At 38.7% G+C, this 22306-nt stretch overlaps 1 protein-coding gene across 1 annotated transcript in view; it reads right to left on the bottom strand.

The window, feature by feature from the left end:
* UST (uronyl 2-sulfotransferase) overlaps positions 1 to 22306 on the bottom strand; it is a 174515-nt gene that overhangs the window by 32120 nt on the left and 120089 nt on the right. The window contains exons 6-7 of the mRNA XM_026083852.1: positions 6904 to 7001; positions 3901 to 4058 (exon numbers count right to left, since the gene is read on the bottom strand). Of these exons, the coding sequence (XP_025939637.1) occupies positions 3901 to 4058; positions 6904 to 7001 (256 nt within the window). The remainder of the gene's footprint in view (positions 1 to 3900; positions 4059 to 6903; positions 7002 to 22306) is intronic.

The raw sequence follows: 22306 nt of genomic DNA, 5'->3' as shown, positions 1-22306 counted from the left end.
TCACAACATTTGACTTGATATCAACATTAAGCAAATAATTAATTTCAAAGAGAGAGTGGAAAAGGAAAAGAAAACAGGAAACCCATAGCTTTAATGTATTCTACAAGATTGAGAGATTGGTTCCAATGAAAACTTTACCACCAAACAGAGCTTTCATATTTCATTGCACATTGTTATAAAAATATGCAAGTCATAAAATACTTGGCATATGGATTAGCTGAAGGCAACATTTTTATTAATGCAATGAAGAAAAATACTCTCCTTGTGTTCTGTGTCACAAAAATTTCCTATCTTGCAGACTTGATAACTTTTTTAAACTCACAAAATTCAAGAAAAATTTATGCATATTTCAAACTGTAAGTGAGGTTAACACAATCAAAAAGAAAAGTCAGCACAGAATAAATACACAGCAGCTGGCAAGGCAACGGTATTAAAAATCTCAATAACCAATTGTTAGTGATAATGACTTAAGAGGCCAATTACATTTCATTCTTTTCTTTAAAACATTCCCTTCCTTCATATTATCCTCTTACCAGCTTACACAAAACAAAACGAAATAAATCACTAGCATCACTGACAAAAGCACTCAAATCATATTGAATTGAACTATTATCTCTGTCATTATATGTAGACAGATGTCCACACTCACATTTGTGTTCTGTGATGTAAATGTTCCATTATCTATCTGATCAATACTGTCATAGTTTTACTGATCTTATGTTTCAGAACAATAGTACCAAAGCACTATTAAAAAAGTAAAAAAAAAATGAAAAGTCTCTAGGCTTTGTTTTCTTGCTAGGAGGATGACAGCAAGCAAGAGTTATCTTAATAAATGCTATTGAATGATGTCTCAGATGATAAATTCTACTACAGACAAAGAAGGAACAAAAGAGAAGTTTGAGTATGGCTTGCATAGTTAAGAAAAGCAAAGATGAGAAAAACAAAGTCTACAGCTTTCTTGATTTCCATTAGCATCAACCTAGACTGAAGGTTCCTGATAATAAGAAGTTCACTTGGATGAGAGCTGTAGTGAGCTGGTGTCACTCAGTGCATCAGGAACAAGGCAGGAGGGTCCCAGCTTTGGGAAGGAGAAGAAGCTTAGCCCAGAACTCCACAGATGTATCTTAAACACTTTTCAAGGGATCTCCAAGCAGCCTTCAGGCCTGGACAGCGCAGCAAAAAGTGCAGCTGCAGGCACGTCCAAACGTCACCCTCTGGAGCCCATGGCATTTTATGGGCTTGACCACATCCAGTGGCTTACTACCTACAATAGGAGGTAAGTTGCTTTTAATTTGGTTTGGTTTAGATCATGACATCGGTGGGATGACAATCACCTATTTCTTACTTTACTTTCCAGTTTATGTATACCACTAAAGAAATACTGGATGGAAACTTTCTTCCTTCAGCTACCTTCTGCTTCAAAGTAGCTCTATAAATCCAATTTTTGAAATGAGTCTAATCCAGAATCACTTATTGCAGTGGATTCTGGTGCAGGGATTCACTAGCCTGGCAATATATTACCTTTCTGTACAGGGACCTTCACTGTATTTTTCTCATCTCAATATATTCAGTTTTTAAAAATAAGTTCTCAAAAAGCTTTATCTGCTTTATACAAAGAGAGGAAAGACTGCCATAATAAACTTCTGAATCTCAGGTGGAGCAGCAGGTTAGCTTACAAAACTGTAAATTGTACAGATTTAATTTGTAAGTATTAGTCACAATAGAAGCAATCTTTTGAATGGCACCATATCTGGCCCTAAATATCTGCTGCTTTGTGGGCCACCACACAGAGAGAATAATGTCTCTTCTTCCCAGCACTTCAAGATGCAACAGCAGAGGGTGTTGCAGATCAGGTCTAAGGTGCATTGAGGAGAACCATGTAGCAACTCTTACACAGCACTCAAGGTTTTTTTCCCCCCCCCCCCCCTTTCCATTCTGGCTGATTTTGCTAGTCTTTTATAAGCATTAGCACCAATCACAAACAATCACAAAAGAAATATGACTAAAAGAAAAAATGTGCAATTGAACAAAAGAGTAGAGAGGAGAGAGTAAACACAAGGAAACTGTTTCTATTCTTCCTTGACAATAAGTGACTGGAAAAAATAAAGCTTAATCCACATGGGGAATACTGAAGAAAATAAATGAATCTTTAGATAAGACAGGCCTTACACAAGAAATCCCAGAGCAGAAGAAATCACTGTGGGATCACAAATATGGGATCAAACCTCCCACAGGTATTAGAATATACAGAGAAGAGAAAGATTATCCAGCACTTAAGGATCCTGGGACATTACTTATTTCACATCTGACAATTTCAAGGTCACCTTGATGAAAATCGAGACCCTATTGTGCTATTTGCTAGCTCCCCACGTTGTGAGAGAAGTGAAAATCTATGATGTAGAGAACAACAGAAAAAATCTTATGGTTTCCCACTGAGAAATCTGCTGATTGCAAAGAGAGCCTCCTTCTATTGATTCCCTGCCTCCTTCTGGGATGATATCCATACGGAAAAAACTGAGACTGAATCAAACCTTTAGGAAGACTTCCACATTCTACAAAAACGGGCCTTTTTATGCTCTAAATTACAAAGCAAAGAGAATTAACTGACCCAAAAACTGGGCACTGCTCTTGTGTCAATTCCGTACCACACTCTCCTCCTGTCTGCTATTGAGTAAAAATAGCTCTATGACTGGATGTAGCATTGCAACGAAGTAATAAGTACAGTTTTAAAACAGCTGCCTTCTCTGCCTAATTGCAAGCAGCTAATTTAAATGGTTTTAATGACTCACTGAAATCATGTTTAGTGCAGGAATATCACCCTTCCCCTACAGTATCTGTATCATTGCTAAATACAAAGTTTTCAAAGATGGGTTCTGGTTGCAGGGATTGGGGGAGAGTCACCCACTGAAACCCCTAATTTCTCCAGAGTGACTGATCACTATTATCACTGGCTCTTGACTGAGAGCAGCTCTAAGCTGCATGCATTACAAACAAAAATCAGTGTTTGATTCATGTGTTTTTAATATACTACTTGCTATAAAACATACATTTCAGTGGCTGTAGTCATTTGACACTGACATGAATGCAACCAAGTCCCCAGGCAAGAAGGGAAGTTTTACCCCTCTTTGGTTCACAGGAGCTTGATGGCCCAGTGAAATGTAAGCAGGAAATCAGTTCTGTCAAAATGACGTGTGCAGTTCCACAGCAGTACAGTATTCCTTGGTTTAGGCATAGGACACAAGGCTGTCTTCTAAACAAGCTAGCAATAAATAAGCATTGGGAGAACACAGAAAAGAGAAAACCCTTTCAGACTCGACTTTGGGTACAAATCAAATTAAGGGGTAGATTAAGTGCTCTCTGCTTTCATTTCTCTACTTGAATCTTTTTTCTGACCATGCTTTCTACTTAACGTGCTATAAATAAGCATTCTTACTTGTGCTTTACCTAAACTCAGTTCAAGTGAAGGGTGATTTCAAGATAACTGGTTAATATCACAGCACTTGTTAGTCAAGGTTGAGGGAAAATAAATACTCTGGTACGAAAGTGTCCAGCTCCCCACATCATTTCTTCAAAGTTTCTTTAGGTACGTATCCCCTGACACCTTTTTGAGAGCAGGTATGACAGAATTAAAAGAAGAAAAGCCACTTGTGTGATAAACTTTCCGGTGTGAGGCAAGATCATTGGAGCACTGAGTGCTTGCCCAGGAATGCAAAATACACACTGAAATTAAGAATAAAAGCAGAACATGTCCCCTTTCCCCATCAATCAAATCCATTCCCTGAAAGGGAGATAAATCTCTTTATGGACTGAATAAGACATAGACTTACCTTTGAGCAGTCAGCCTTGATGCAGATTTTGCCAAAGTTTCTGTAAGAATAGATTTTCAATGGAAAAAGTTACCTGGGTTTTTGTAGATGCTAAGCACATCCTTGAAATAATGAGGTAAGAATCTTTCTAATAAAAGCAGCACATCCTCCAGCTCTTCCAGAATCCCCACAAGCAGAAAATTTTCATTAACGTTCAGCTTTGCTCTTTCAAGGGCCCACTCACCAGGCTCCCTATATGAAATTAAAAGAGGGAGAGGAAGGGAGGAGAAAAAAAGAGAATGGGTCTTTAAATGTGCATTTGCCTTGGAAATTCAAACTAAAAACACAAATGCAGGAAAAGCTGTTCAGTGTTTGGTGCTGTACTTCCAATAGAAAATAAAAAGGCATCTATGTGGCTTACAGAGCATTTCCACAAAACATTTAGACTTGTTTTGGCATGTGAAAACACGATCACTTTAAAATGAGGTTAAACAATGTACAGGAGTACTCAGTTTTCTAGACATCTTCTACTGAGATATTTAAAACCTCATACTTGTGAAATCATGTATTTCTACTCAGAAGCATGACCCTGTCCATCTCACTGGAGGAATGGCTTCCCTAGGTGGTGAACAGCTCTGGGGAAATGGCAGGGTCCCCTGAAAAACACAAGAGGAGCTGCTGCAAGCAATCACTGTCTTTTCTTACTCAGTAAAATGCACATAGGAATCTACCAGCCTCTTTCCTGCCTTGTCATTAATTTAAGCTTCTGCCAAAGTCTCCAGGACCTTCCCTTTCTCTTTCATTACCCCATGACTGCCCTGTGCTCTGCTACCAGATGTGCATTTGTTTGCTCTGACTGATACCTGTTTTGAAGATCAATTTAAGGTTATTCTGTGTTTCCCCCATTGAGAGAAACTAGTAGGAGACCAGTAAATTTTTATGCTTCTCTCATAGTTTCATGGAAGCACCATTAAGTTAAACAAGGACATGAATCCTAAATCACTTAGATTAAGTCATATTAATTTATGTCTCTGGGAGCAGCAGTCAGCATTCCTATTGATAAGGGACATGCTCAGTGCCCCAAACTAAAGCTTCACAGGTTACAGCTGGGATGACGAGTATTTGAGTCATATATGCTACCTGAGAGTGGCCAGAGATGGCACCTCTTCCCTGACTCCCATTAGGCTATTGCAAATGCTATGTCCCAGTGAGTTTACAGTTGTCAAAAGCTCTTTGGATAACATGTGGAAAAGCTTATTACTTTACACTCCGGCTTGGTTTACTTCATTTCACTATTTTTTCCAGAGACCTTACCCATGCCTTCCTTTTGAATTTGTTTAATTAAACCTGTACTTTTTCAAAACAGTCCATTTAGAACAGTTTATCATTCCATTCTTTGCATGGGCCCATTTTCTGGAAGAACACAATGTCCTAACAAATAGACTATGATCGTCCTTCTTCGAGCTCCTTGTGAGATTAGGAAGTAGTTTAAGGCAGTGCTGGGATGCTGGGCAGGTGTGAGAAAGGAGAAGACAAGGGCTTGTGCTGCAATTGATCATATGAGACATGCTCCTGACCCCATGGGGGAAGCATGGGGAGGTGGTTTCCTGATCTCCTCTCTGCTACAATGCAGTTCATTCATACGTTCAAAGTCACAGAACGCAATGTAGCAAGGCTGCTATTTTCAATCCTAAACAGATTTTGTCGGATAACCATGCTCCCAGAGCAGTTTGCCTGACAGCTGAGTTAGATCCCAATGGGAAATCAGCTCACAGAAGTGGATGTACAATGTGATAGTCTCTGCATCCAGCATAGCAGGGATGAGGGCTGGATCCAACATGCCCAAACTGCTCACCCTGTCTGTGGTCTTCTCTTTAGTGAACATTTTCCTTGGGGTCTGGCAGGCGAGAAGCCAGCTGCAGGCCAGATGAATTGTGTTGGAAGCTATTCCCTGATACTGCATTTCCTGAGGACGTGGTAGGTATGGTCTCCTCAAGTCATGACTGCGTATACATATCCATTGCCTGCCCAAGATATAGACAGGCTATGTAATATGACAAGCACATATCTGATCTTGCAACAGGAAATGTGCATACGTGCTGTTAAATGTGACTGGATGTGTACCCACCACATGGCCAAAACCAGTATGTATTCATCTCTTGCCCTGGGCCTGAACAGACAACCATCAAGTATTTCAGTTGAGCAATGGACATCTGGTAACACTATGGAAGCTGTGTGGTCTTTCTCAGCAAATTCCCATGTGGATTTAGGATCTCCCTTTGAAATTATACTCTTAAAATCATGTCCTACTCTTTTGGTGGGCAGAACATGCAGTATTCCCAGTGAGGCCATGACTTCTTTGAAAAAGCAGATCTTACCATCCGACTCCTCACATTCAGCTGAAGAGGCAGTAATGTTGAAGTTGATCTTGAAATTTTAATTTTAAAGACATGCTACTTTTCAGATTTGTGGCAACAGCAGGAAAGGGACCTATAAAATGCTATGAAACAGTATTTCAATATACTGTTCAGAACTCCCTAGAGACTTGTTGTGAAAGCATTTACGCGAGTCACTGTTGTTAATGGGACTACTCATTTACACAAGTTAAATACGCACCCATAAACATTTGCAAAATACTTTAAGAGAAAAGTGTGTAATGAAAATAAAATCATGAATGTGTTTTGTTTCTTAATTAGACCCTCATTTATGCCAAAATACATTTTTGGAGGATTTTACAGCAAAGACACTTTGAAAATAAGATGTGGGAATGAACACATTTTCACTTGTTAGCACTGCTACAAAAAAGCATGGCTTTTGTAAGAAATTTTTGAAGATACATATAATTATTCCATTATGGAGCAGTGGTAAAAACCTAATACATATATCTAGATTTGGTTAATTATTCAAGTGTGAAATCAGCAAAAACGGACATTACTATTTGCATCACCCTTCTTACTCCAAAATGTATGCATGCAATTACCCCATACAGTCACATTATACATACACTTTTCTCTTGTACTTCAAATAGCTGTTGCCTCTGCTTTAGACAAAAAGTTGGCAACCACTATCACTTAACAAATACCTTGTACACATTTACCTGCATCTTGGATGCTGTCCACAGAAATATGGTATGATGTAAAATAACCTGGGATTGGAACATTCAGGGTAGTTTTCAAGGATACATACATTGATGTCCTGTGGGGAACAAAAAAGAAAATGAGGCTGAAGACTGTGTTTTCCCTACTCTATTAACACTTGTTTTCTTTATCTCATATTTCATACAGTCATCTCAGAATGAAAGAATTGTGCTGAGGTCATACCAAGTACCTTAAAAATAACTTGGTCATTTTAATACTTTTGAATTTTATTAGAAAGCTAAAGGAGGAAAAAAAAAAGTTATTTTGTGCTATAATGTCTTGCTGCAAATCACACAATTTTTATACTGGGATTCATGCATGATTCAAAACAGGACACATGGATGACCTACAGATTAAATTTAAATATTTAAAATATTCAGGACATTATTTTCTAATTCTTTTTCTTTCTAAATATACTCTGGGGAAAACCTGAAGTAGCCAGAATAAATCAAATTGAGACAATAATTTTTTATTATCCTGCTTCATACAATGACTGCACTGAACAACTGTAAACTCTAATTCACAGAGCTTGCTCTTTATATAAAAGCATATATCACCTTTGATTACAACTCAGTATGTTCCTCAGATGTTCAGAATTGATCCTCTTGTGTAAACCCTTACTGAGAAAAGAGCTGATTAGAAACTCTTTATCATTTTTCTGATTTATCATTAATCTAAGGAGGAACTACTTATCATTTTTCAAAGACTTGGCATGCTACTAAATGCTGAGGAACTGCACCCCATTTCTAGTTTTATTTTAGCTCAATAATAAAGACACCTTCAATGGAGTTGAATTCTATTATCCCTAAATATCCTAAGTATCCTTATTCTCCAAGTAGATCCACCGATTCCAGAGAGACTTTTGGAGGAAAAAAAGCATAATACAACATAAGCAAAGATGAAAGAATCTCATCTTTGCAAAGTAATCTTTCTTTTCATTCCTGTTTAAACACACCTGCTTGTATGACGCAATGGGCTGCACACACATTAATAACAAACCAATGACTAATCAAATACATACTTCATCAAGTAAATAAAACATGATGGAGAACATTTCAGTAGGTAACACGTCATCTGAGAGCCAGAATTCCTCACCAGTCTGAGAGATATTCAGAGCATTCCAGTGTCAGTGAGAAATGAAAATTCCCATGGCAGTGCAGGAAACTCATGTTCCAGATAGCAGAAGCACCAGGTTTACTCTGTGGTCAAAGGACTGCCCCTTTTCAATCTCTGTTTACTACTGCTGCTRTAAAAAGCAGCATTACTTACTGACATATGATATGCATTACAGCTGCTGGATGGCTCTAATACATTTACAGCACCTGCTACCCTTTCATATTTTAATGTATTCATAATTTGTGAAATAAATCACCAGCAACCACCCATCCCCTCCGAGGAGATTTTACTTGATGATAATTATGCAGCTTCATGATCCGTGAAATCATAATTTTTATCAAGAGGTGGGACAAAAGAAAGGGTGGCCTGAGGTATACTCCAGTGTGAAGCATTTATCAGTGTATTAATTATTACAAAACTTAAACATACCTAAATGAAGCTCTTCTTTTGCTGCTGACGTGATTTATAGGAATTTCTGTTTTTTCTGAGCACAAAAAACCAAGGTGAAATTACATTATTCTAGGCAATGTTATTCTGTTATCCTAAGCAATGTTAACACTACATTTTCCATTAACAGCTTGTTTCCCTAGCAGGTCACAGATCTTTTAGGGCAGATAGTTTTGTTGCGGAGATAAAAAGTCCAAGGTGACAGACGACAGCTTTTCTCATTTAAATCACTTGAAGAGCATTAAAAAAAATAATAATAATTGAAACATGGCCAAAAAAGATCCAGAAAGAAAGCAACTTTGATTACAACCCTCTACACTAAAAAGGAATTCTTCTTTATTCCTCAGCTATCAGCTATAATCTACATTGATTGCATTCAGCTGGGTTTCCATCTCCACAAGGACATAGGGCCTCTCATGAACCATCCCTGGGCCCCTTACACACCCTGTCTATTGGGCCCTACGTGCTTCTTGCTGCAAGTAACAACAGAAACAAAATTTTTTTCATAATGCTTTATCTTTCCATTACTATTACAATTTAACTTAAATAGCACCAGTAATGTCTACTTCCTTCTTCCCTAAGACTGTTTCTCATATGAAAATCAAGACCTGCTCTAATCTATCACTCTGTGAACCAGCCAACTACTGATCTATCAGAAATGTATAAAAGATAAGTTAATAATATTTTTGTTTATTTTTTAAGTTAATAAGAAACCAACCATTTTATTGGCCATAGCAAGTTCATATATGCAATAAGAGAAAGTCTGCACAGGATTAAAAAGTTTTCTTGGATGAGAAATTTCTTCTGGAATGTGAATACTATCATAAAACTGTAAACTTCAAAGCACTTACTGTAAAACAATAAGTCTTTAATTTTCACAGAATCACAGAATGGTTGAAATTGGAAGAGGCCTTTAGAGATCATCTAATTCAACCCCCCTGCACAAGCAGGGTCACCTAGAGCATGTTGCACAGGATTGTGTCCAGATGGCTTTTGAGTATCTCCAAGGATGGAGACTCCACAACCTCTCTGGGCAATTTGTTCCAGTGCTCAGTCACCCTCTCAGAAAAGAAGTTTTTCCTCAGATTCAGACATAATTGCTTGCACTTCAGTTTGTGCCTGCTGCTGCTTGTCCTGTCAGTGGGCACCACTGAAAAGAGTCTGGCCCCGTCCTCTTTACACCATCCCTTCAGATACTTATACACATTGATAAGATCCCTCCTCAGTCTTCCCTTCTCGAGCCTGAGAAGTCCCAGCTCTCACAGCCTTTCCTCAGGAGAGATGCTCCAGGCCCTTCATCACCTTAGGAGCCCTCCGCTGGACTCGCCCCAGTAGATCCACGTCTCTCTTGTACTGGGGAGCCCAGCACTGAACCCAGCACTCCAGATGTGGCCTCACCAGGGCTGAGTAGAGGGGGAGAATCACCTCCCTTGACCTGCTGGCAACACTCTTCCTGATGCACCCCAGGATCCCATTGGCCTTCTTGGCCACAAGGGCACATTGCTGCCTCATGCTTAACTTGGTGTCCACCAGCACTCCCAGGTCCTTCTCAGCAGAGCTGCTTTCCAGCAGGTCAACCCCCAACCTGTACTGGTGCAGGGGGTTATTCCTCCCCAGGTGCAGGACTCTGCACTTCCCTTTGCTGAACTTCATGAGGTTCCTCTCCGCCCACCTCTCCAGCCTGTCCAGGTCTCTCTGAATGGCAGCACAGCCCTCTGGTGTATCAGCCACTCCTCCCAGTTTTGCATTATCAGCAAACTTGCTGAGGGTGCACTCTGTSCCTTCATCCAGGTCATTGATGAGTAAGTTGAACAGGATCGGATCCAGCATTGACCCCTGGGGTGCACCGCTAGCTACAGGTCTCCAACTAGACTTTGGGCCACTGATGACAACCCTCTGAGCCGTGCCATTCAGCCAGTTTTTAATCCACCTCCCTGTCTGCTCATCTAGCATGTAAAATTTTGCTTGCAAATACTCCTTTGCAAATACTGTACCAGACGAAAAAAGGTTTGATCTTAGATTTGAAAGTTTGGTGTTTTTTTCTAATATAAAATTCCAACAATACTAATAGAAATACATTTTTCCTCAGTAGAAGGAACAGGTAAGTTAAAAAAAAAAAAAATTCTTGGGCTTAAAAACATTCCCTATTTGTTGATTCTCACTGTCTCAACCAAAAATTACAGGAATGCCAGCTTCTGCCATTGATGTATGGCAATTCTTCTTAATATCACTAACAATATAAAATGAGGAATCATAACTCAAATACATACATGTCTTGCAAATACTTTTCCATTAATCTATGGGGAGTCATATAAACAGCCTTTCCTTCTCTCACAATCAAAATGAAAAATATGAGTCTTTCCATGCCCTGCCCAACTGGGATACTGCAACTTCTATGATGCAATCAGAAGAGACTCTACTCACAATCCAGTCACAGCGTTATGTTCCTTATTTAAGCCTGAAGGTAACAGATGTGAAGTTAAGGTGTGTCATAAGGCTACAGAGGAAGCAGTGAACTAAATAAATACTTTTCAAGTAGCAACAGAACCATAAAAGGAAATGAAATAAAATTATGTGGAAAACCCATGAGTGAGCCCAGTCTACGGTGACCTCTCTTGCTTAAAAGGCTGTTCTTAATACACTGCTACAGTCAAAAGCACAGTCTAGTCCTCACCATGGGCAGCCAAGGAAAATTTTTGCACTCTACTGAGAGCCCTCAGAATCCTCTAACTGCTTTTTAATTTTTTAAATGTTTTCTCACATACTTGTTCGGTATTTGTAAAGAGGTCAAGCTGACCATTACATCCTTACGGCAGCGTTGCATCATATGAACTAAATACAACTACACTGAAATACTGACTACTCTGACCCCTGGCTAGGGAGTTCTGAGTAGCCACAGAGCAATGAGAAAGAAAATGGAAACAAGATGGCTCAGAAAACAGCTTGCAAATGTAAATAAGAATTGAAAGAAGGAAAGGCATGATTTCCTACTTTGTAAGGCTGCAGAAATACATACCTTGCTCCAAAGACACTGTAAAGTCAAGGTATAGTCGGAATTACAGTTTTTAAACACAATTGTAATATGACTTCTTGTTTGTTATTTAGCAACACAAGTCATTTACATATTTCTGTGGAAAATAAATTACAATGCAATACATAATTTTAACCCTAAGTAAAGAAGTTTTCACTCAGGTGATATTTTATGTTCCTATTCGTCTCAATCAAATATTTGGATAATTACAGCTGCACAGTATCATGAAGACCTGTTTGTTTCAAATTCTGGAGGCATCTGGTACTTGCTCGTGAACCTAGACAAACAGCATTGGCAGCAGATCACCTTGAGGTCCACAGGCACTGGGTGTCACTTCCCAACTGCCAATACAGCTGAAGCTGAGCAGCTCCTCGCCCATGCTATTCTGGTATTGAGCCCCTCCAAGAAGGACTGCCAGTTGTAGTGGGTTGTGCCAAACTGTGTGGAGTTTTCTGAGACATCTAAATGTCCCCTGGACACTGCAGCAAGGTGACCAAATCTATTCTGACACCAAAGGCAGACTCCCAAGCAAGAAGTGGGTACTTCAGGGTGGAGCTCCACAAGATGGCAGAGCTGATCTAGCTGTAGGTTTCTGTCCCCAACCACCCCTTCACACTAGCCCCTTGACTCCTGTGCAAGCTCCACCAGCTCAGCAAAGCGATAGAAAACCTTTTTCTCTATATTTGGCTGGTCTTCTTCCAGGACAGTGAGCAAAATGGGCTTGTCTCAGCCCATCTCACAGAAATGCCATAATCCCCACTATAACACTGCTATTTAATGACTGTGTAGCATACATCCCACTGGAGTGATGCAGGTGATACCAAGTGACTTCAGGCACATGGTTCATTTCTTTTAGGTATTTTGTTAGTGCTATCATTGCAATGATGAGGAAGCAGTTGGTCACCAGATCATGCAGCCTCTTCTCACCAGCACTGCGATGTAACCGCCTGCTGCGCCCAAATGCTCCCACTGCGGCAATGCCGAAGCTCACACATATGCCCACCTGCTGTCAGGACTGGAGTCCATCCACACAAAGACAAAATGGATACCTCTACCTTTGACAAACACTGCATTTAAAGTTGAGTTAAGATTTCCATTTTAAAACTAGTTTTTAGTCACAGATAATATTCCTTTCAACTCTTTCTCACTTTGTATGTCTATTTTTTTTATGAGATACAATTCGGAATGCTTTTGTATAGCTTTTCAAAAGGCTTCACAGATATTTCATACTTTTGTAGGTATTCAAATTCCCTTCTTCCACATATCTGTCAGTAGTTGAAACGTTTTTTGAAAAATCTTTCATCTCTTAAATTCCCAGAAAAGCATCATTATCATTTCTTCTACCAACTGTTCTCCACCTTAACCTAAATCATGCATTGTATAAAAAGTAGCAGCAAAAGCAACCAGAGAATAAAGAGAAGAAAAGAGAAAAATTGAAAAATCAGTCTTCTCAACAGCAATACCTCTGTAATGCACAGTGTACTCATAGTGAATGATACAATGTAACAGCCAGAAACATCAGAAGAGTATCCTCTAAAAGGTTTCAGGGACTCTTAGCAGCAGTGTGTAGGAAAAGCAAAAGCACCCCATAGAGACAGTTTGTTTGATGCAAAAGGTTGTCCTCCAGCCACCTTACTTAAAGATCACTTAAAAACAGAAGTCTTCTTGTAAAACAAGGTAATGTGCTCTTAAAAATGGTTTGCTGAATGCTTTTTTCCCCCCAATGATTGTCACTCCCTATTATCTGGAAATTGATCCCCTCCCCCCTTTTTTCCCAATTCTTCAAATGCCTTCTATAACCACGTCTCTGTCAGCAAATCATGTGTTAACTATTCACTTTGACATGTGGGGCTGTTTATCTAAGACTTACCATCACGATTCTAGTGCCTGGGTGACCAGTTTTCACACAGGAGAGCAGAAATTGCGGACATCAAGAGATGGTGCCACAACGTTAACGTCAGCAGTCAAGGACTACTAAGGCCAGCCCTGCGCCTTGCTCAAAGCCCCTGGGAGACAATGAGAATGACTTGGAGGATGGACCCTGCTACACTTTTGTAAGTATTCACAGCTTTATTTGTGAAACTAATCTTATGAGAAGTTATGACATACAAAATTGTTTTGGGGAAACAAGACAACTACAAACAGAAACAACGCTCAAATGCTCACACGTTAGTTCTTTTCCTTATCGGCCTTTCAGACTAGTTAGCCACTGCCAGCTAAGAGGCCCCAAACATATTTTGTGCCCTCTCTGAGTGACGCATATTTGATATGCCCAGCGACTCATACAATGACCCAATATGGGGAATTGAAGCAAGTCAACCATGTATGTGAGAAAAAAAATATTAAAAGGGGGAAAAGGGGAACATAAATCTCTCTGTTTTGAAATATCTTTCTTTAAAGAAATACACACTTTAAAAACTTCCCCCAAAATTCACTTTTCAATGCTTAGTCTAAATAAAATTAAAAGAAAAGAAGAATTTTTGTTCATTCCTTAGCATGATATTCTCTTCATGGGTAGGATTGCTATACTTGCCTTTGAAATAAATGAGGGATTAGATGCCACTTGATCTTTGGTAAAAATGCACATTTTATATCCTCATTGCACTGACAATTGTGTGGTCAACTTGGTCTTCCATTTTAAAAAGGGATTTCAGTGCTGTAAGAACTTTCCTAGTGAAGATGTAGACAGCTGTAATGAGGACTATTTAGTAGCTATTCAAGAATCTCTCCCTGAAGTTTAATATGATAGTGATTCTGTGTATTTATATTCCCATCCCATAAAAAAATGCAAATTTATCATTTCGCCTTCCACCTTTCCTTTTTCTAAGCTCTTCCTTTTCTTCTCCTTGGGTCTTTTCAGAAAGTGCAAACATTTTAATGAGGGGAAAAAAAGGCGAATGGTACCAACACAGAGATTTGATGTACGGAGACTACAAGAGAGAAAGCTTTCACTTGTTGCAGTGAGGGAGAAGTCCACCAGCCATCTTGAGAAAGGGTGGAGGAAGTTGGTTGCAAATGCTTGTACTGGACTCGAGAAAATAGAATTTAAAAGGATTTGTGATTCTGTGATAAAATCTTGGCAAGCCTGGGGGTAATTTTCTTCAGTTTCATCTCTAGGTTTTTTAATGAGTTTTCACCCACTAGCATGTTTAGACCCAAAATGTATTTACCTCTGTATCCAAAACAATATCCAGACCAATTCGAATGCCTAGAGGTGTGACTACAGCTCAGACAAGCTCAAATAGCTTTAATCTCCATCACGTGGGTATCAGCTGTATAGCTGCAGGCCCCAGCAGCGTTTCACACCTCACCTTCGTGGCTGGGGGGGGTTCAGCTCCTGGGTGTAGAGTCACCCCCTAGGGACCCATTTCTTTGGTGCAGACAGAGCGTGCCACCATGCTGTGCCACTGAACAGCGGCAATTGCTTCTGCTAAGCCTTTTTCACCTATGTCTGCAAGTGCAGTTTACAGATTTATTACTAGTTATTTCTATTTCACACAGTCCAGGGTAGCTTGGACACATAATTAATGCTCCATTTGAGAGAGAGGACGGGGACAGAAAGTTTACAAGAACGTTGGCAGTTGAAGAGGATCTCGAGGTCAACCCTAAATATCAGTACAGGTAGTATCACAAGGAATATATGCATCTCTTGTTCCACTCCTCAATATTTCTGATAGTTTTTGTGAGTAACAGCATTGGTAGGACATTTATACTTACAAGTTAATGAAACTTCAGCTTGTTTCATAGTAGGAGATAATTTTTCTTCAACTAAAAAAGCCTGTACTGTAGAAGCACAACTATTCAAGAGAAAAGTCTGTTATGAAAATCTGGAGAAGTGTTAGGATTGGAAGCTTGGTTCACTTAAGTCTCTTTTAATGTTGCTCTAACAAGGAAACTTGACTTTTTAAAACTACCCTATGGTAGACTATGGCTTGCTTAGACTCCAACTGTGGTGTCTTTACATCAGGATAGAATTCTGGGGAGGGGGTTGTTTTATAAGGGATAATTGTGGGTTTTCTTTGAATTGATTTTCCACTTTTTTCTGGCAAAGGATATGTTTTTCATTTTTTCCCCCAGACCACATAAGCAAATATCCTGCCAACTTTAATTCCCACATTTTTCTTTTTGACAGACTCTTTTGGCTGGGCTGATTTGCTTGGTTTTTCTGCCAACAATGTATTCAGCTCTTCTTCCTGGCATCTTAGCAAGTGAAGCAGCAGCTAACAAAACAGCATCTTCTGCTAACCGTCTATAGTTTCCACTTAGCACAGGCATAAATTATTCATTCATATATATACTTTTGTTGGCATTAACATAGCAGAGGTGATCAACTCGGCCTACAACACCACTATTTGTATGTGACAAACATAAAATCCATTTGCAGATCCCTATTTTTAATTTATAAATACATACACCTAAATATTTTCTCACAGGCACATTACATCATTATCTCTCTTCCTTTATCAGAAATTGTATTATTAATTTGAAAAAGACAAATTTTACTAATTAGAATGGAACTTCTTCATCTTTGTAGATAGGGACCTTCTCATATCCTTCTCTTCCATCACTTTTGTATTTTTAATCTCAAACCTTCTTAGGATGGGAAATATATTAAAAAAGAAAGAAAGAAATTATGCCAAAAAAAAAAAAAAAGAAAAAGGAAAAGGGAAACTGCTGCCTGCCAGCTGGAGGAAATGTATAAGCATTAAATAACAGTCCTGTTATAGAGGGTACAGATCCAGGGAAGACCAAAAATACAGAACCATTATACTGCAGTCGAGAATGAATCCCAGTGGCAACCAACAGCACTGAGACAGTACATCTGTTAATTCAGTTTACTAACAGCTTTTCATAAATGAACCTGGAAAATTAGTTTGCTCAGATGATGACCCTTAAGAAAGTTAATTAGGGATAGGATACTTTCAGTTCTGCAAATGCTGAACAAGCAATATTCTCCACCACACTGATTTCTCAACCCTCACTAAGGCGGAGTTGCTAGATGCTAGTGAACAGATGCTTGTGAGGAAAGCAGTGAGTTAACAGATAAATCCAGCAATTTATGCTCACAAAAGGTAATTCTGGAGCACAGAAAGTTATTCAGCTTCAGATCACCATCTCAGCCTGGTGATGACGACATGAAGTTAATGGGCTGGCAACGTACCATGAAGTTATCACTGGCAGGAGCGGTCACATATGGTAACAGGCACATCCCCTTGCCTGAATGTGGTAGGCAGCAAACTGGGCTGCTGCTGAGCCAGTGAGGAAACGCTGCTGCATTAACCAAAACAGAAAACTGAGTACCTTGAGAAGCCACCGAGTCCATCCTTTTTTTAAGGAAGAAGCAAGTTTATCTTGACTAGATCTGTCAAATATTTCTCCAATCTGTTCATAAAAATGTTCGTATCCTCTCTAACTCATATCAGTGCTTTACTACTCCTACAGTTAGAAATTCTTTACTAATATCTGATGTGAATACACCTCCATGTAACTTAAGACAACTCCTTTTTGTCTTAAGCTTAATGAATGCAACGAATAACTGAAGGACATCCTCTTTATAACACATTTTCACTTGTCTGAAGATTTACATCTCCATACAGTGTTTCCTTTTTAAGTTGCTCTTCTGGACTCTCTCCAAATTCTTAGAACATCTTTGTCTTTTTAAGTTAAAGTGTTCTGTCCTAAAACAGAACACTTTACTTAGACCTTTTCCTCAGCTCTGGGTAAAGCAGAAAAGACCTTGTCGGTGCCTTACCTAAGTTCTCTGCTGAACAAAAGAGAGCTATGGAGAGAATTAAGGAACAATTTCACATCTCTGGCTCCTTGTACCCAGCATCTGCTTTATTAAATGAAGTGCTGGATCCTAGAAACCATTTGTACTACTCATTAAAAAAAAAAAAAAATCAAATTGCATGACAGATAGAGGAAATCATCTTATAAACACTGCAGAACATCAGCTCTCTAATACATGGCTCTATTAATGTTAAAAGCCTTACTGTCCAGCCAAGGATATTAATTATAATAGAAAAAAGAGAACTAGAATTCTGTGTGTATTGAATTGAGAGCAAGTTCTGCCCAGAAATGAGCAGTAATATGCATTTAAGAATGCTTGGAATGAAAAAAAAGTATGACAAGAAACATACCACAGGAGATCTGCGATGCTTTCCCATATAGAAAAGGTCTAGAGAGGGCACAAGTCAGAAAAAACAGTCTAAAAATGAGGCAACAGTCAAAGATGTTTTAGAAAAAATGGATAAAATGAACACAAATAAACTGCCGGAGCCAGTTAGTATTAGAAGACACTATAATGAAGAACACAACTAGCAAATACAAAAGGATATACAGAGGAAGAATCAACACAGTTTTAGCAAAGGAAGCTATTCCTCTCAAACTTATTGCAATTCTTTGACTCAGCCAATAAACAAACGATAAAGACAATCCTGCGTACCTAAATTCTCAGGAAGAAAAGTAGAGGAGGGGCTGACGAAGGATAGGAAACTAAGGGTAGGAACAAAACAGTCAGTTTTCTCTGTGAAAGGAGAACCTGAGTAGGGTTGCACAGAGATCTGTGATGAGAATTCTGTTGCTTATAACGAAGAAGGGTTAACAGTGAAGTAACAAATTTATCAGGGAATATTGGGGGGGGGGGGGAGGATAAGAAATCTGACCTCAAGGAGTTATGGAAAGATCCCATAATGATGAGTGATTAGGTGATAAATGTCGGAAGAAATCTGGTGCTGATAAAAGCGTAGCTCATTAAAACAAGATACTTCTGGTGACAAAGGCGTAACTGGGTTAGGAAATCTGCAAACTGAAGAATGTCAGAAGCTGGGAAGATATTGGCGGGGAAGTAACACTATGTTTCCCCATGTCCTTTAGTTTTTCCCTAGCATACAAGGAGCCTGTACCCTTTTCCCTAGTCAGGCTAGCTGGTGCCTATGTCAGACCTGGTACAAGCGGTTCTTATGCTCGGTTCTCAAGAAGGGCTTACAGCAGAAAGTTCACATCTTTACAATGACACTAGATGTCGTTTGCACAGATGTCATGGGATTTAAATTATTCAAAATGTTACATAGATGTTGCAATATAGGAAAGCCTATTTCTATAACAGACATTTCTGTAGTTTCACATTTTTCTCACGTCTTCTTTCCTAGGCCAAATGTCCTCTTTCCCTTAAAACTTGACAGCATGTACAGAAATTATGCTCAGCAGATTTTAGCAAAACCCTTAAACACTCATATACTAACAGAAACATATTTAAGTTCTATTAATACCATAACATCCTGAAACCAGCATTATAATGACTTTTTAGGGAAGCTTCTCAAAGAAATAGTTTTAATGACACGGAAGATAAAAAGGGCTGGCTAAAACAAATATCAGAGTTCTGAATGTTAAAGATGTTACCAGAGAGAAGCAATCCATCAGCCAAAAGGAAATTAATTGCATTTGCAATGATCATTAAATATTAATGCTACTGTCTTAGACATGCCATCAAGACAGAGACAGAACAAACAGGAGAGAGCACTCCATTTGCACATACTGTTACAGAAGTTCATGTGACACAAATTAGGGCAGAAAATTCTTAACTTCTTCATAATAAATCTTCAAAAGAAAAAAATATGTACATGGAAGAGAGAAGACATGCTACAATATATCTCAAAAAAACCGCACTGCAGGCTTCAGGAAATTAGTCTCTTTTTATTATTAAGCTTCTCTCATCAGCAGATACAGCACAACTCTCACCAAAGAAAATGAACGCTGACTAGCTGATGTATCTTAAAAATTTTATTTCCACATAATGCTCAGTCATAGCTTAGACTTACTACTCTTGTGAATTCCAGTGATACATTTTCCTGCCACTGATGCTAAAGGGAGAAGGATGGCACTCAACAACTTGTGACACATACCTGAAATAATCCAGTGACATCAATTACACTGTCCAGGAATAAAGAAAAAAATCACTTCTTGCCTCTCTCTAAAAAATGAGAAAGTGTACGATCATCACCATATAAAAGAGGTTATAAATTTCTTTGCTTTTGCCCATTTTTTAAGTTGGATGATAAATCTTAAAAGCACAGTATTGGCCAAACAGAGAAAAAATAACAGGCTTCCTCACACCAGCAAGGTCTAAATGTCTTTATGTCCCTTCTACCTACCACACTTACGGTGGCACTCTACTACAAGCCTCTCTTGAATGCTGAGAAAAGAGCTAAATGTGTGTATTGTGTATTAGATTCCATTTTTTTATTAGATTTCTGCCCAGTGTCTAAAGACTTTGAATCTTTTCCTTCATCTCTCAAGAATGAGACATAAAAAGATCCACAGAAGCCTCAGGGTAACTTGTGTAGAGAAGAAAAGCATGCTACTTTCACATGTGGCTTCCCTGCTGCTGCAACTAGGGATGGTTTTTACTATACTGACCCTATTCAATTTCCTTTTTTTAAATCTTCCCCCTGCTGAACAGCTCTAGTGCTTTTCTGGGAAATTATTAATATTTTGCATTATTTGTAGCAGAGCCATTCTGAACAACAGAAATAAAACAGAACAAACATACTGCTTTCACTCTTCAGTTTGTATTGACAGCTTCACATATCGACAACTTCAAGTGTTTAAGCACTGTGAAAGACAAACTCCTAAAATTACAGGATTCTGAGGTATGATAGATTTTGCCTCTTTTGTTTTTGAGCCCTAAAGAACAGAAACATGTYCCCCTTCCCACATTTAGATTCTTTCAATCACTTCATTCCAGGAGCTGGGCTTCAAAAAATACAGCAAATAACAAGATCAGCTACAATCTCATGGAAGTTAATAACGCTGCTAGAAGGTGGGGAAGGGGAAAGCAAAAAAATCTGCTTTTTTCTTTCCTTTTCTCAAAGACATCATCTCTTTAGATATCATTCTGAGGAGTTTTTTTTCTATTTTTTTCCTCCAACATTGATGTGTAGGGCTTTTTTTTTTTTTTTAAAGAGAAAAGAAAGTTAATTTCTGAAAAAATCAGATTTAGCAAAACATATTCACCATGGAAAGTTTGCTACTTGCCACTGGTTAGTGGATTTTTCCCCAAGAAAAAGGAAATTACTCTTGACAAGCTTAGTTATGAATAGTGGCTGGCTTTGCTTGGATCAGAGTTCATAGGAAAAAGCTGTGTTCAAGGCAACCTGACGAGGCTGTGTTCAAAAACTCATGGGGCAGTATGCAGCTTTGTTGAAACAATGCCAGTCCATTTTGCAGAGCCGACAGCAATAAATAATTGGCTTTACACCCTTTGTTGTTTTTTTGTCTGTTTTTATATACAGCAATTATAATCACAAGGGATATAGGAGCTTTGAAAATCCTAGTCAACAGGGAAAAAGAAAAGAACACTTAGAATAAAAATAAGTGAAACACTGCTTTTACTTCAAAAATTTTCCCTACGTTAAAACAGCTTATGGACTCGATGCAGAAGCTTTACTGCTTATTCTGAGAGATGGAATTAAATTTTCATTTAAGAAAGGCCTTCACTGCCTCTTGTGATAGTTCATGATCATGCAACATCATCAGTCAACAGGTCTGTGAGTCTCACACTATTTTTGAATGAAGTTACTTGAACTTAAATAGTCATCTTAAGAAAAAAATTAAAGCATTTGAAACAGTTGGTGTCTGTCTCGTTCCCTCTCATTTCTTTCTTTAAAAAGGGGAGGTGTGAGGAAATTATTAGAAAGAAAGGAAAATGAGTTCCTGGCAGCAATACAATTTCTTACTTGACTGAATATAAGGAAGCAATGGCCAAATGGCCCAAAACCCCACTCAGTGTCAACACATACAAGTTTGTAGCTCATCACAATCTGTTCCCTCAGTTTTTTTCTCGCAATGCTGTTTCAGCAACTTATTTAAAACTGCCTTTTGCTTTTTTAATTCAGGTAAAATACACCAGAAAAAGGCTGAAGAAATCATGTCACACATAACTTTCTGAAGAACTCTCAGTGACCATCAGTATCCCTCAGATGCCTCGGGTTTTTTTTCCATTGCGTCTCCATTTCATTAAGGTGCCGAGATGCCTCAGAGCATGTGATTTGAATCAGTCCTTGTCTCAGGGCACTGAAGCCGTTATTCTTCTCAAAGCTACTGTGATAAACAACAAAACTTGCCAATTGCTCTTTTGATGGTAACTGCTTATCGGTCTGGCAGTGAAGCCAATCCACCACTTCATTGTCTGAAGTCCCTAATCCTTTCATATCCCATTGGGAAAAAAAGAGAAGGGAGGACACATTATACCACCCTGGAGCCTCCATACTACAAAGTTCATTTCATTGAAACTATCAGAATGCTGATAACCTCATTATACAAGTTTCACTCTTGCAAAAAAAAAAAAAAAAAAAAAACCACCACACTCTTAAAAAAGCCCCCAAAATTCTGCAGCAATATCCTTTATGCCAAATTGGAAAATCCGATTTCTGGAATATCTGACACCTGAAGAACACTCCTGTGGGAAAGCACACCCATCATTTGCCAGGCAGGGCCAGGCAACTGGACAGAACATCCAAATCCAGTTGCCAACAAAAACCTRTGGCGTTTGGTATCTATTTAAAAGTTGTTTTGTAGAAACACAAATGCATATTTCTACCTCACAGGAGCATATTAAACCAAACAAAGCAAGACTAGATAGCCAACATCTGTTTGTTGGGAAAATTATTTCCCAGTTCAGAACTGCTCATTCTGTAATGAGACAGAAACAAAGAACTAAATTTGCATCTCTGTGCCTCTTTTTTACTATCATACAAAGGATTCTTTCC

Source organism: Apteryx rowi, unplaced genomic scaffold (genome assembly GCF_003343035.1).
Source record: "Apteryx rowi isolate R43461 unplaced genomic scaffold, aptRow1 scaffold_118, whole genome shotgun sequence".
In the NCBI taxonomy this organism is placed as follows: Eukaryota; Metazoa; Chordata; class Aves; order Apterygiformes; family Apterygidae; genus Apteryx; species Apteryx rowi.
This window is presented reverse-complemented; position numbering and strand designations above follow the sequence as displayed.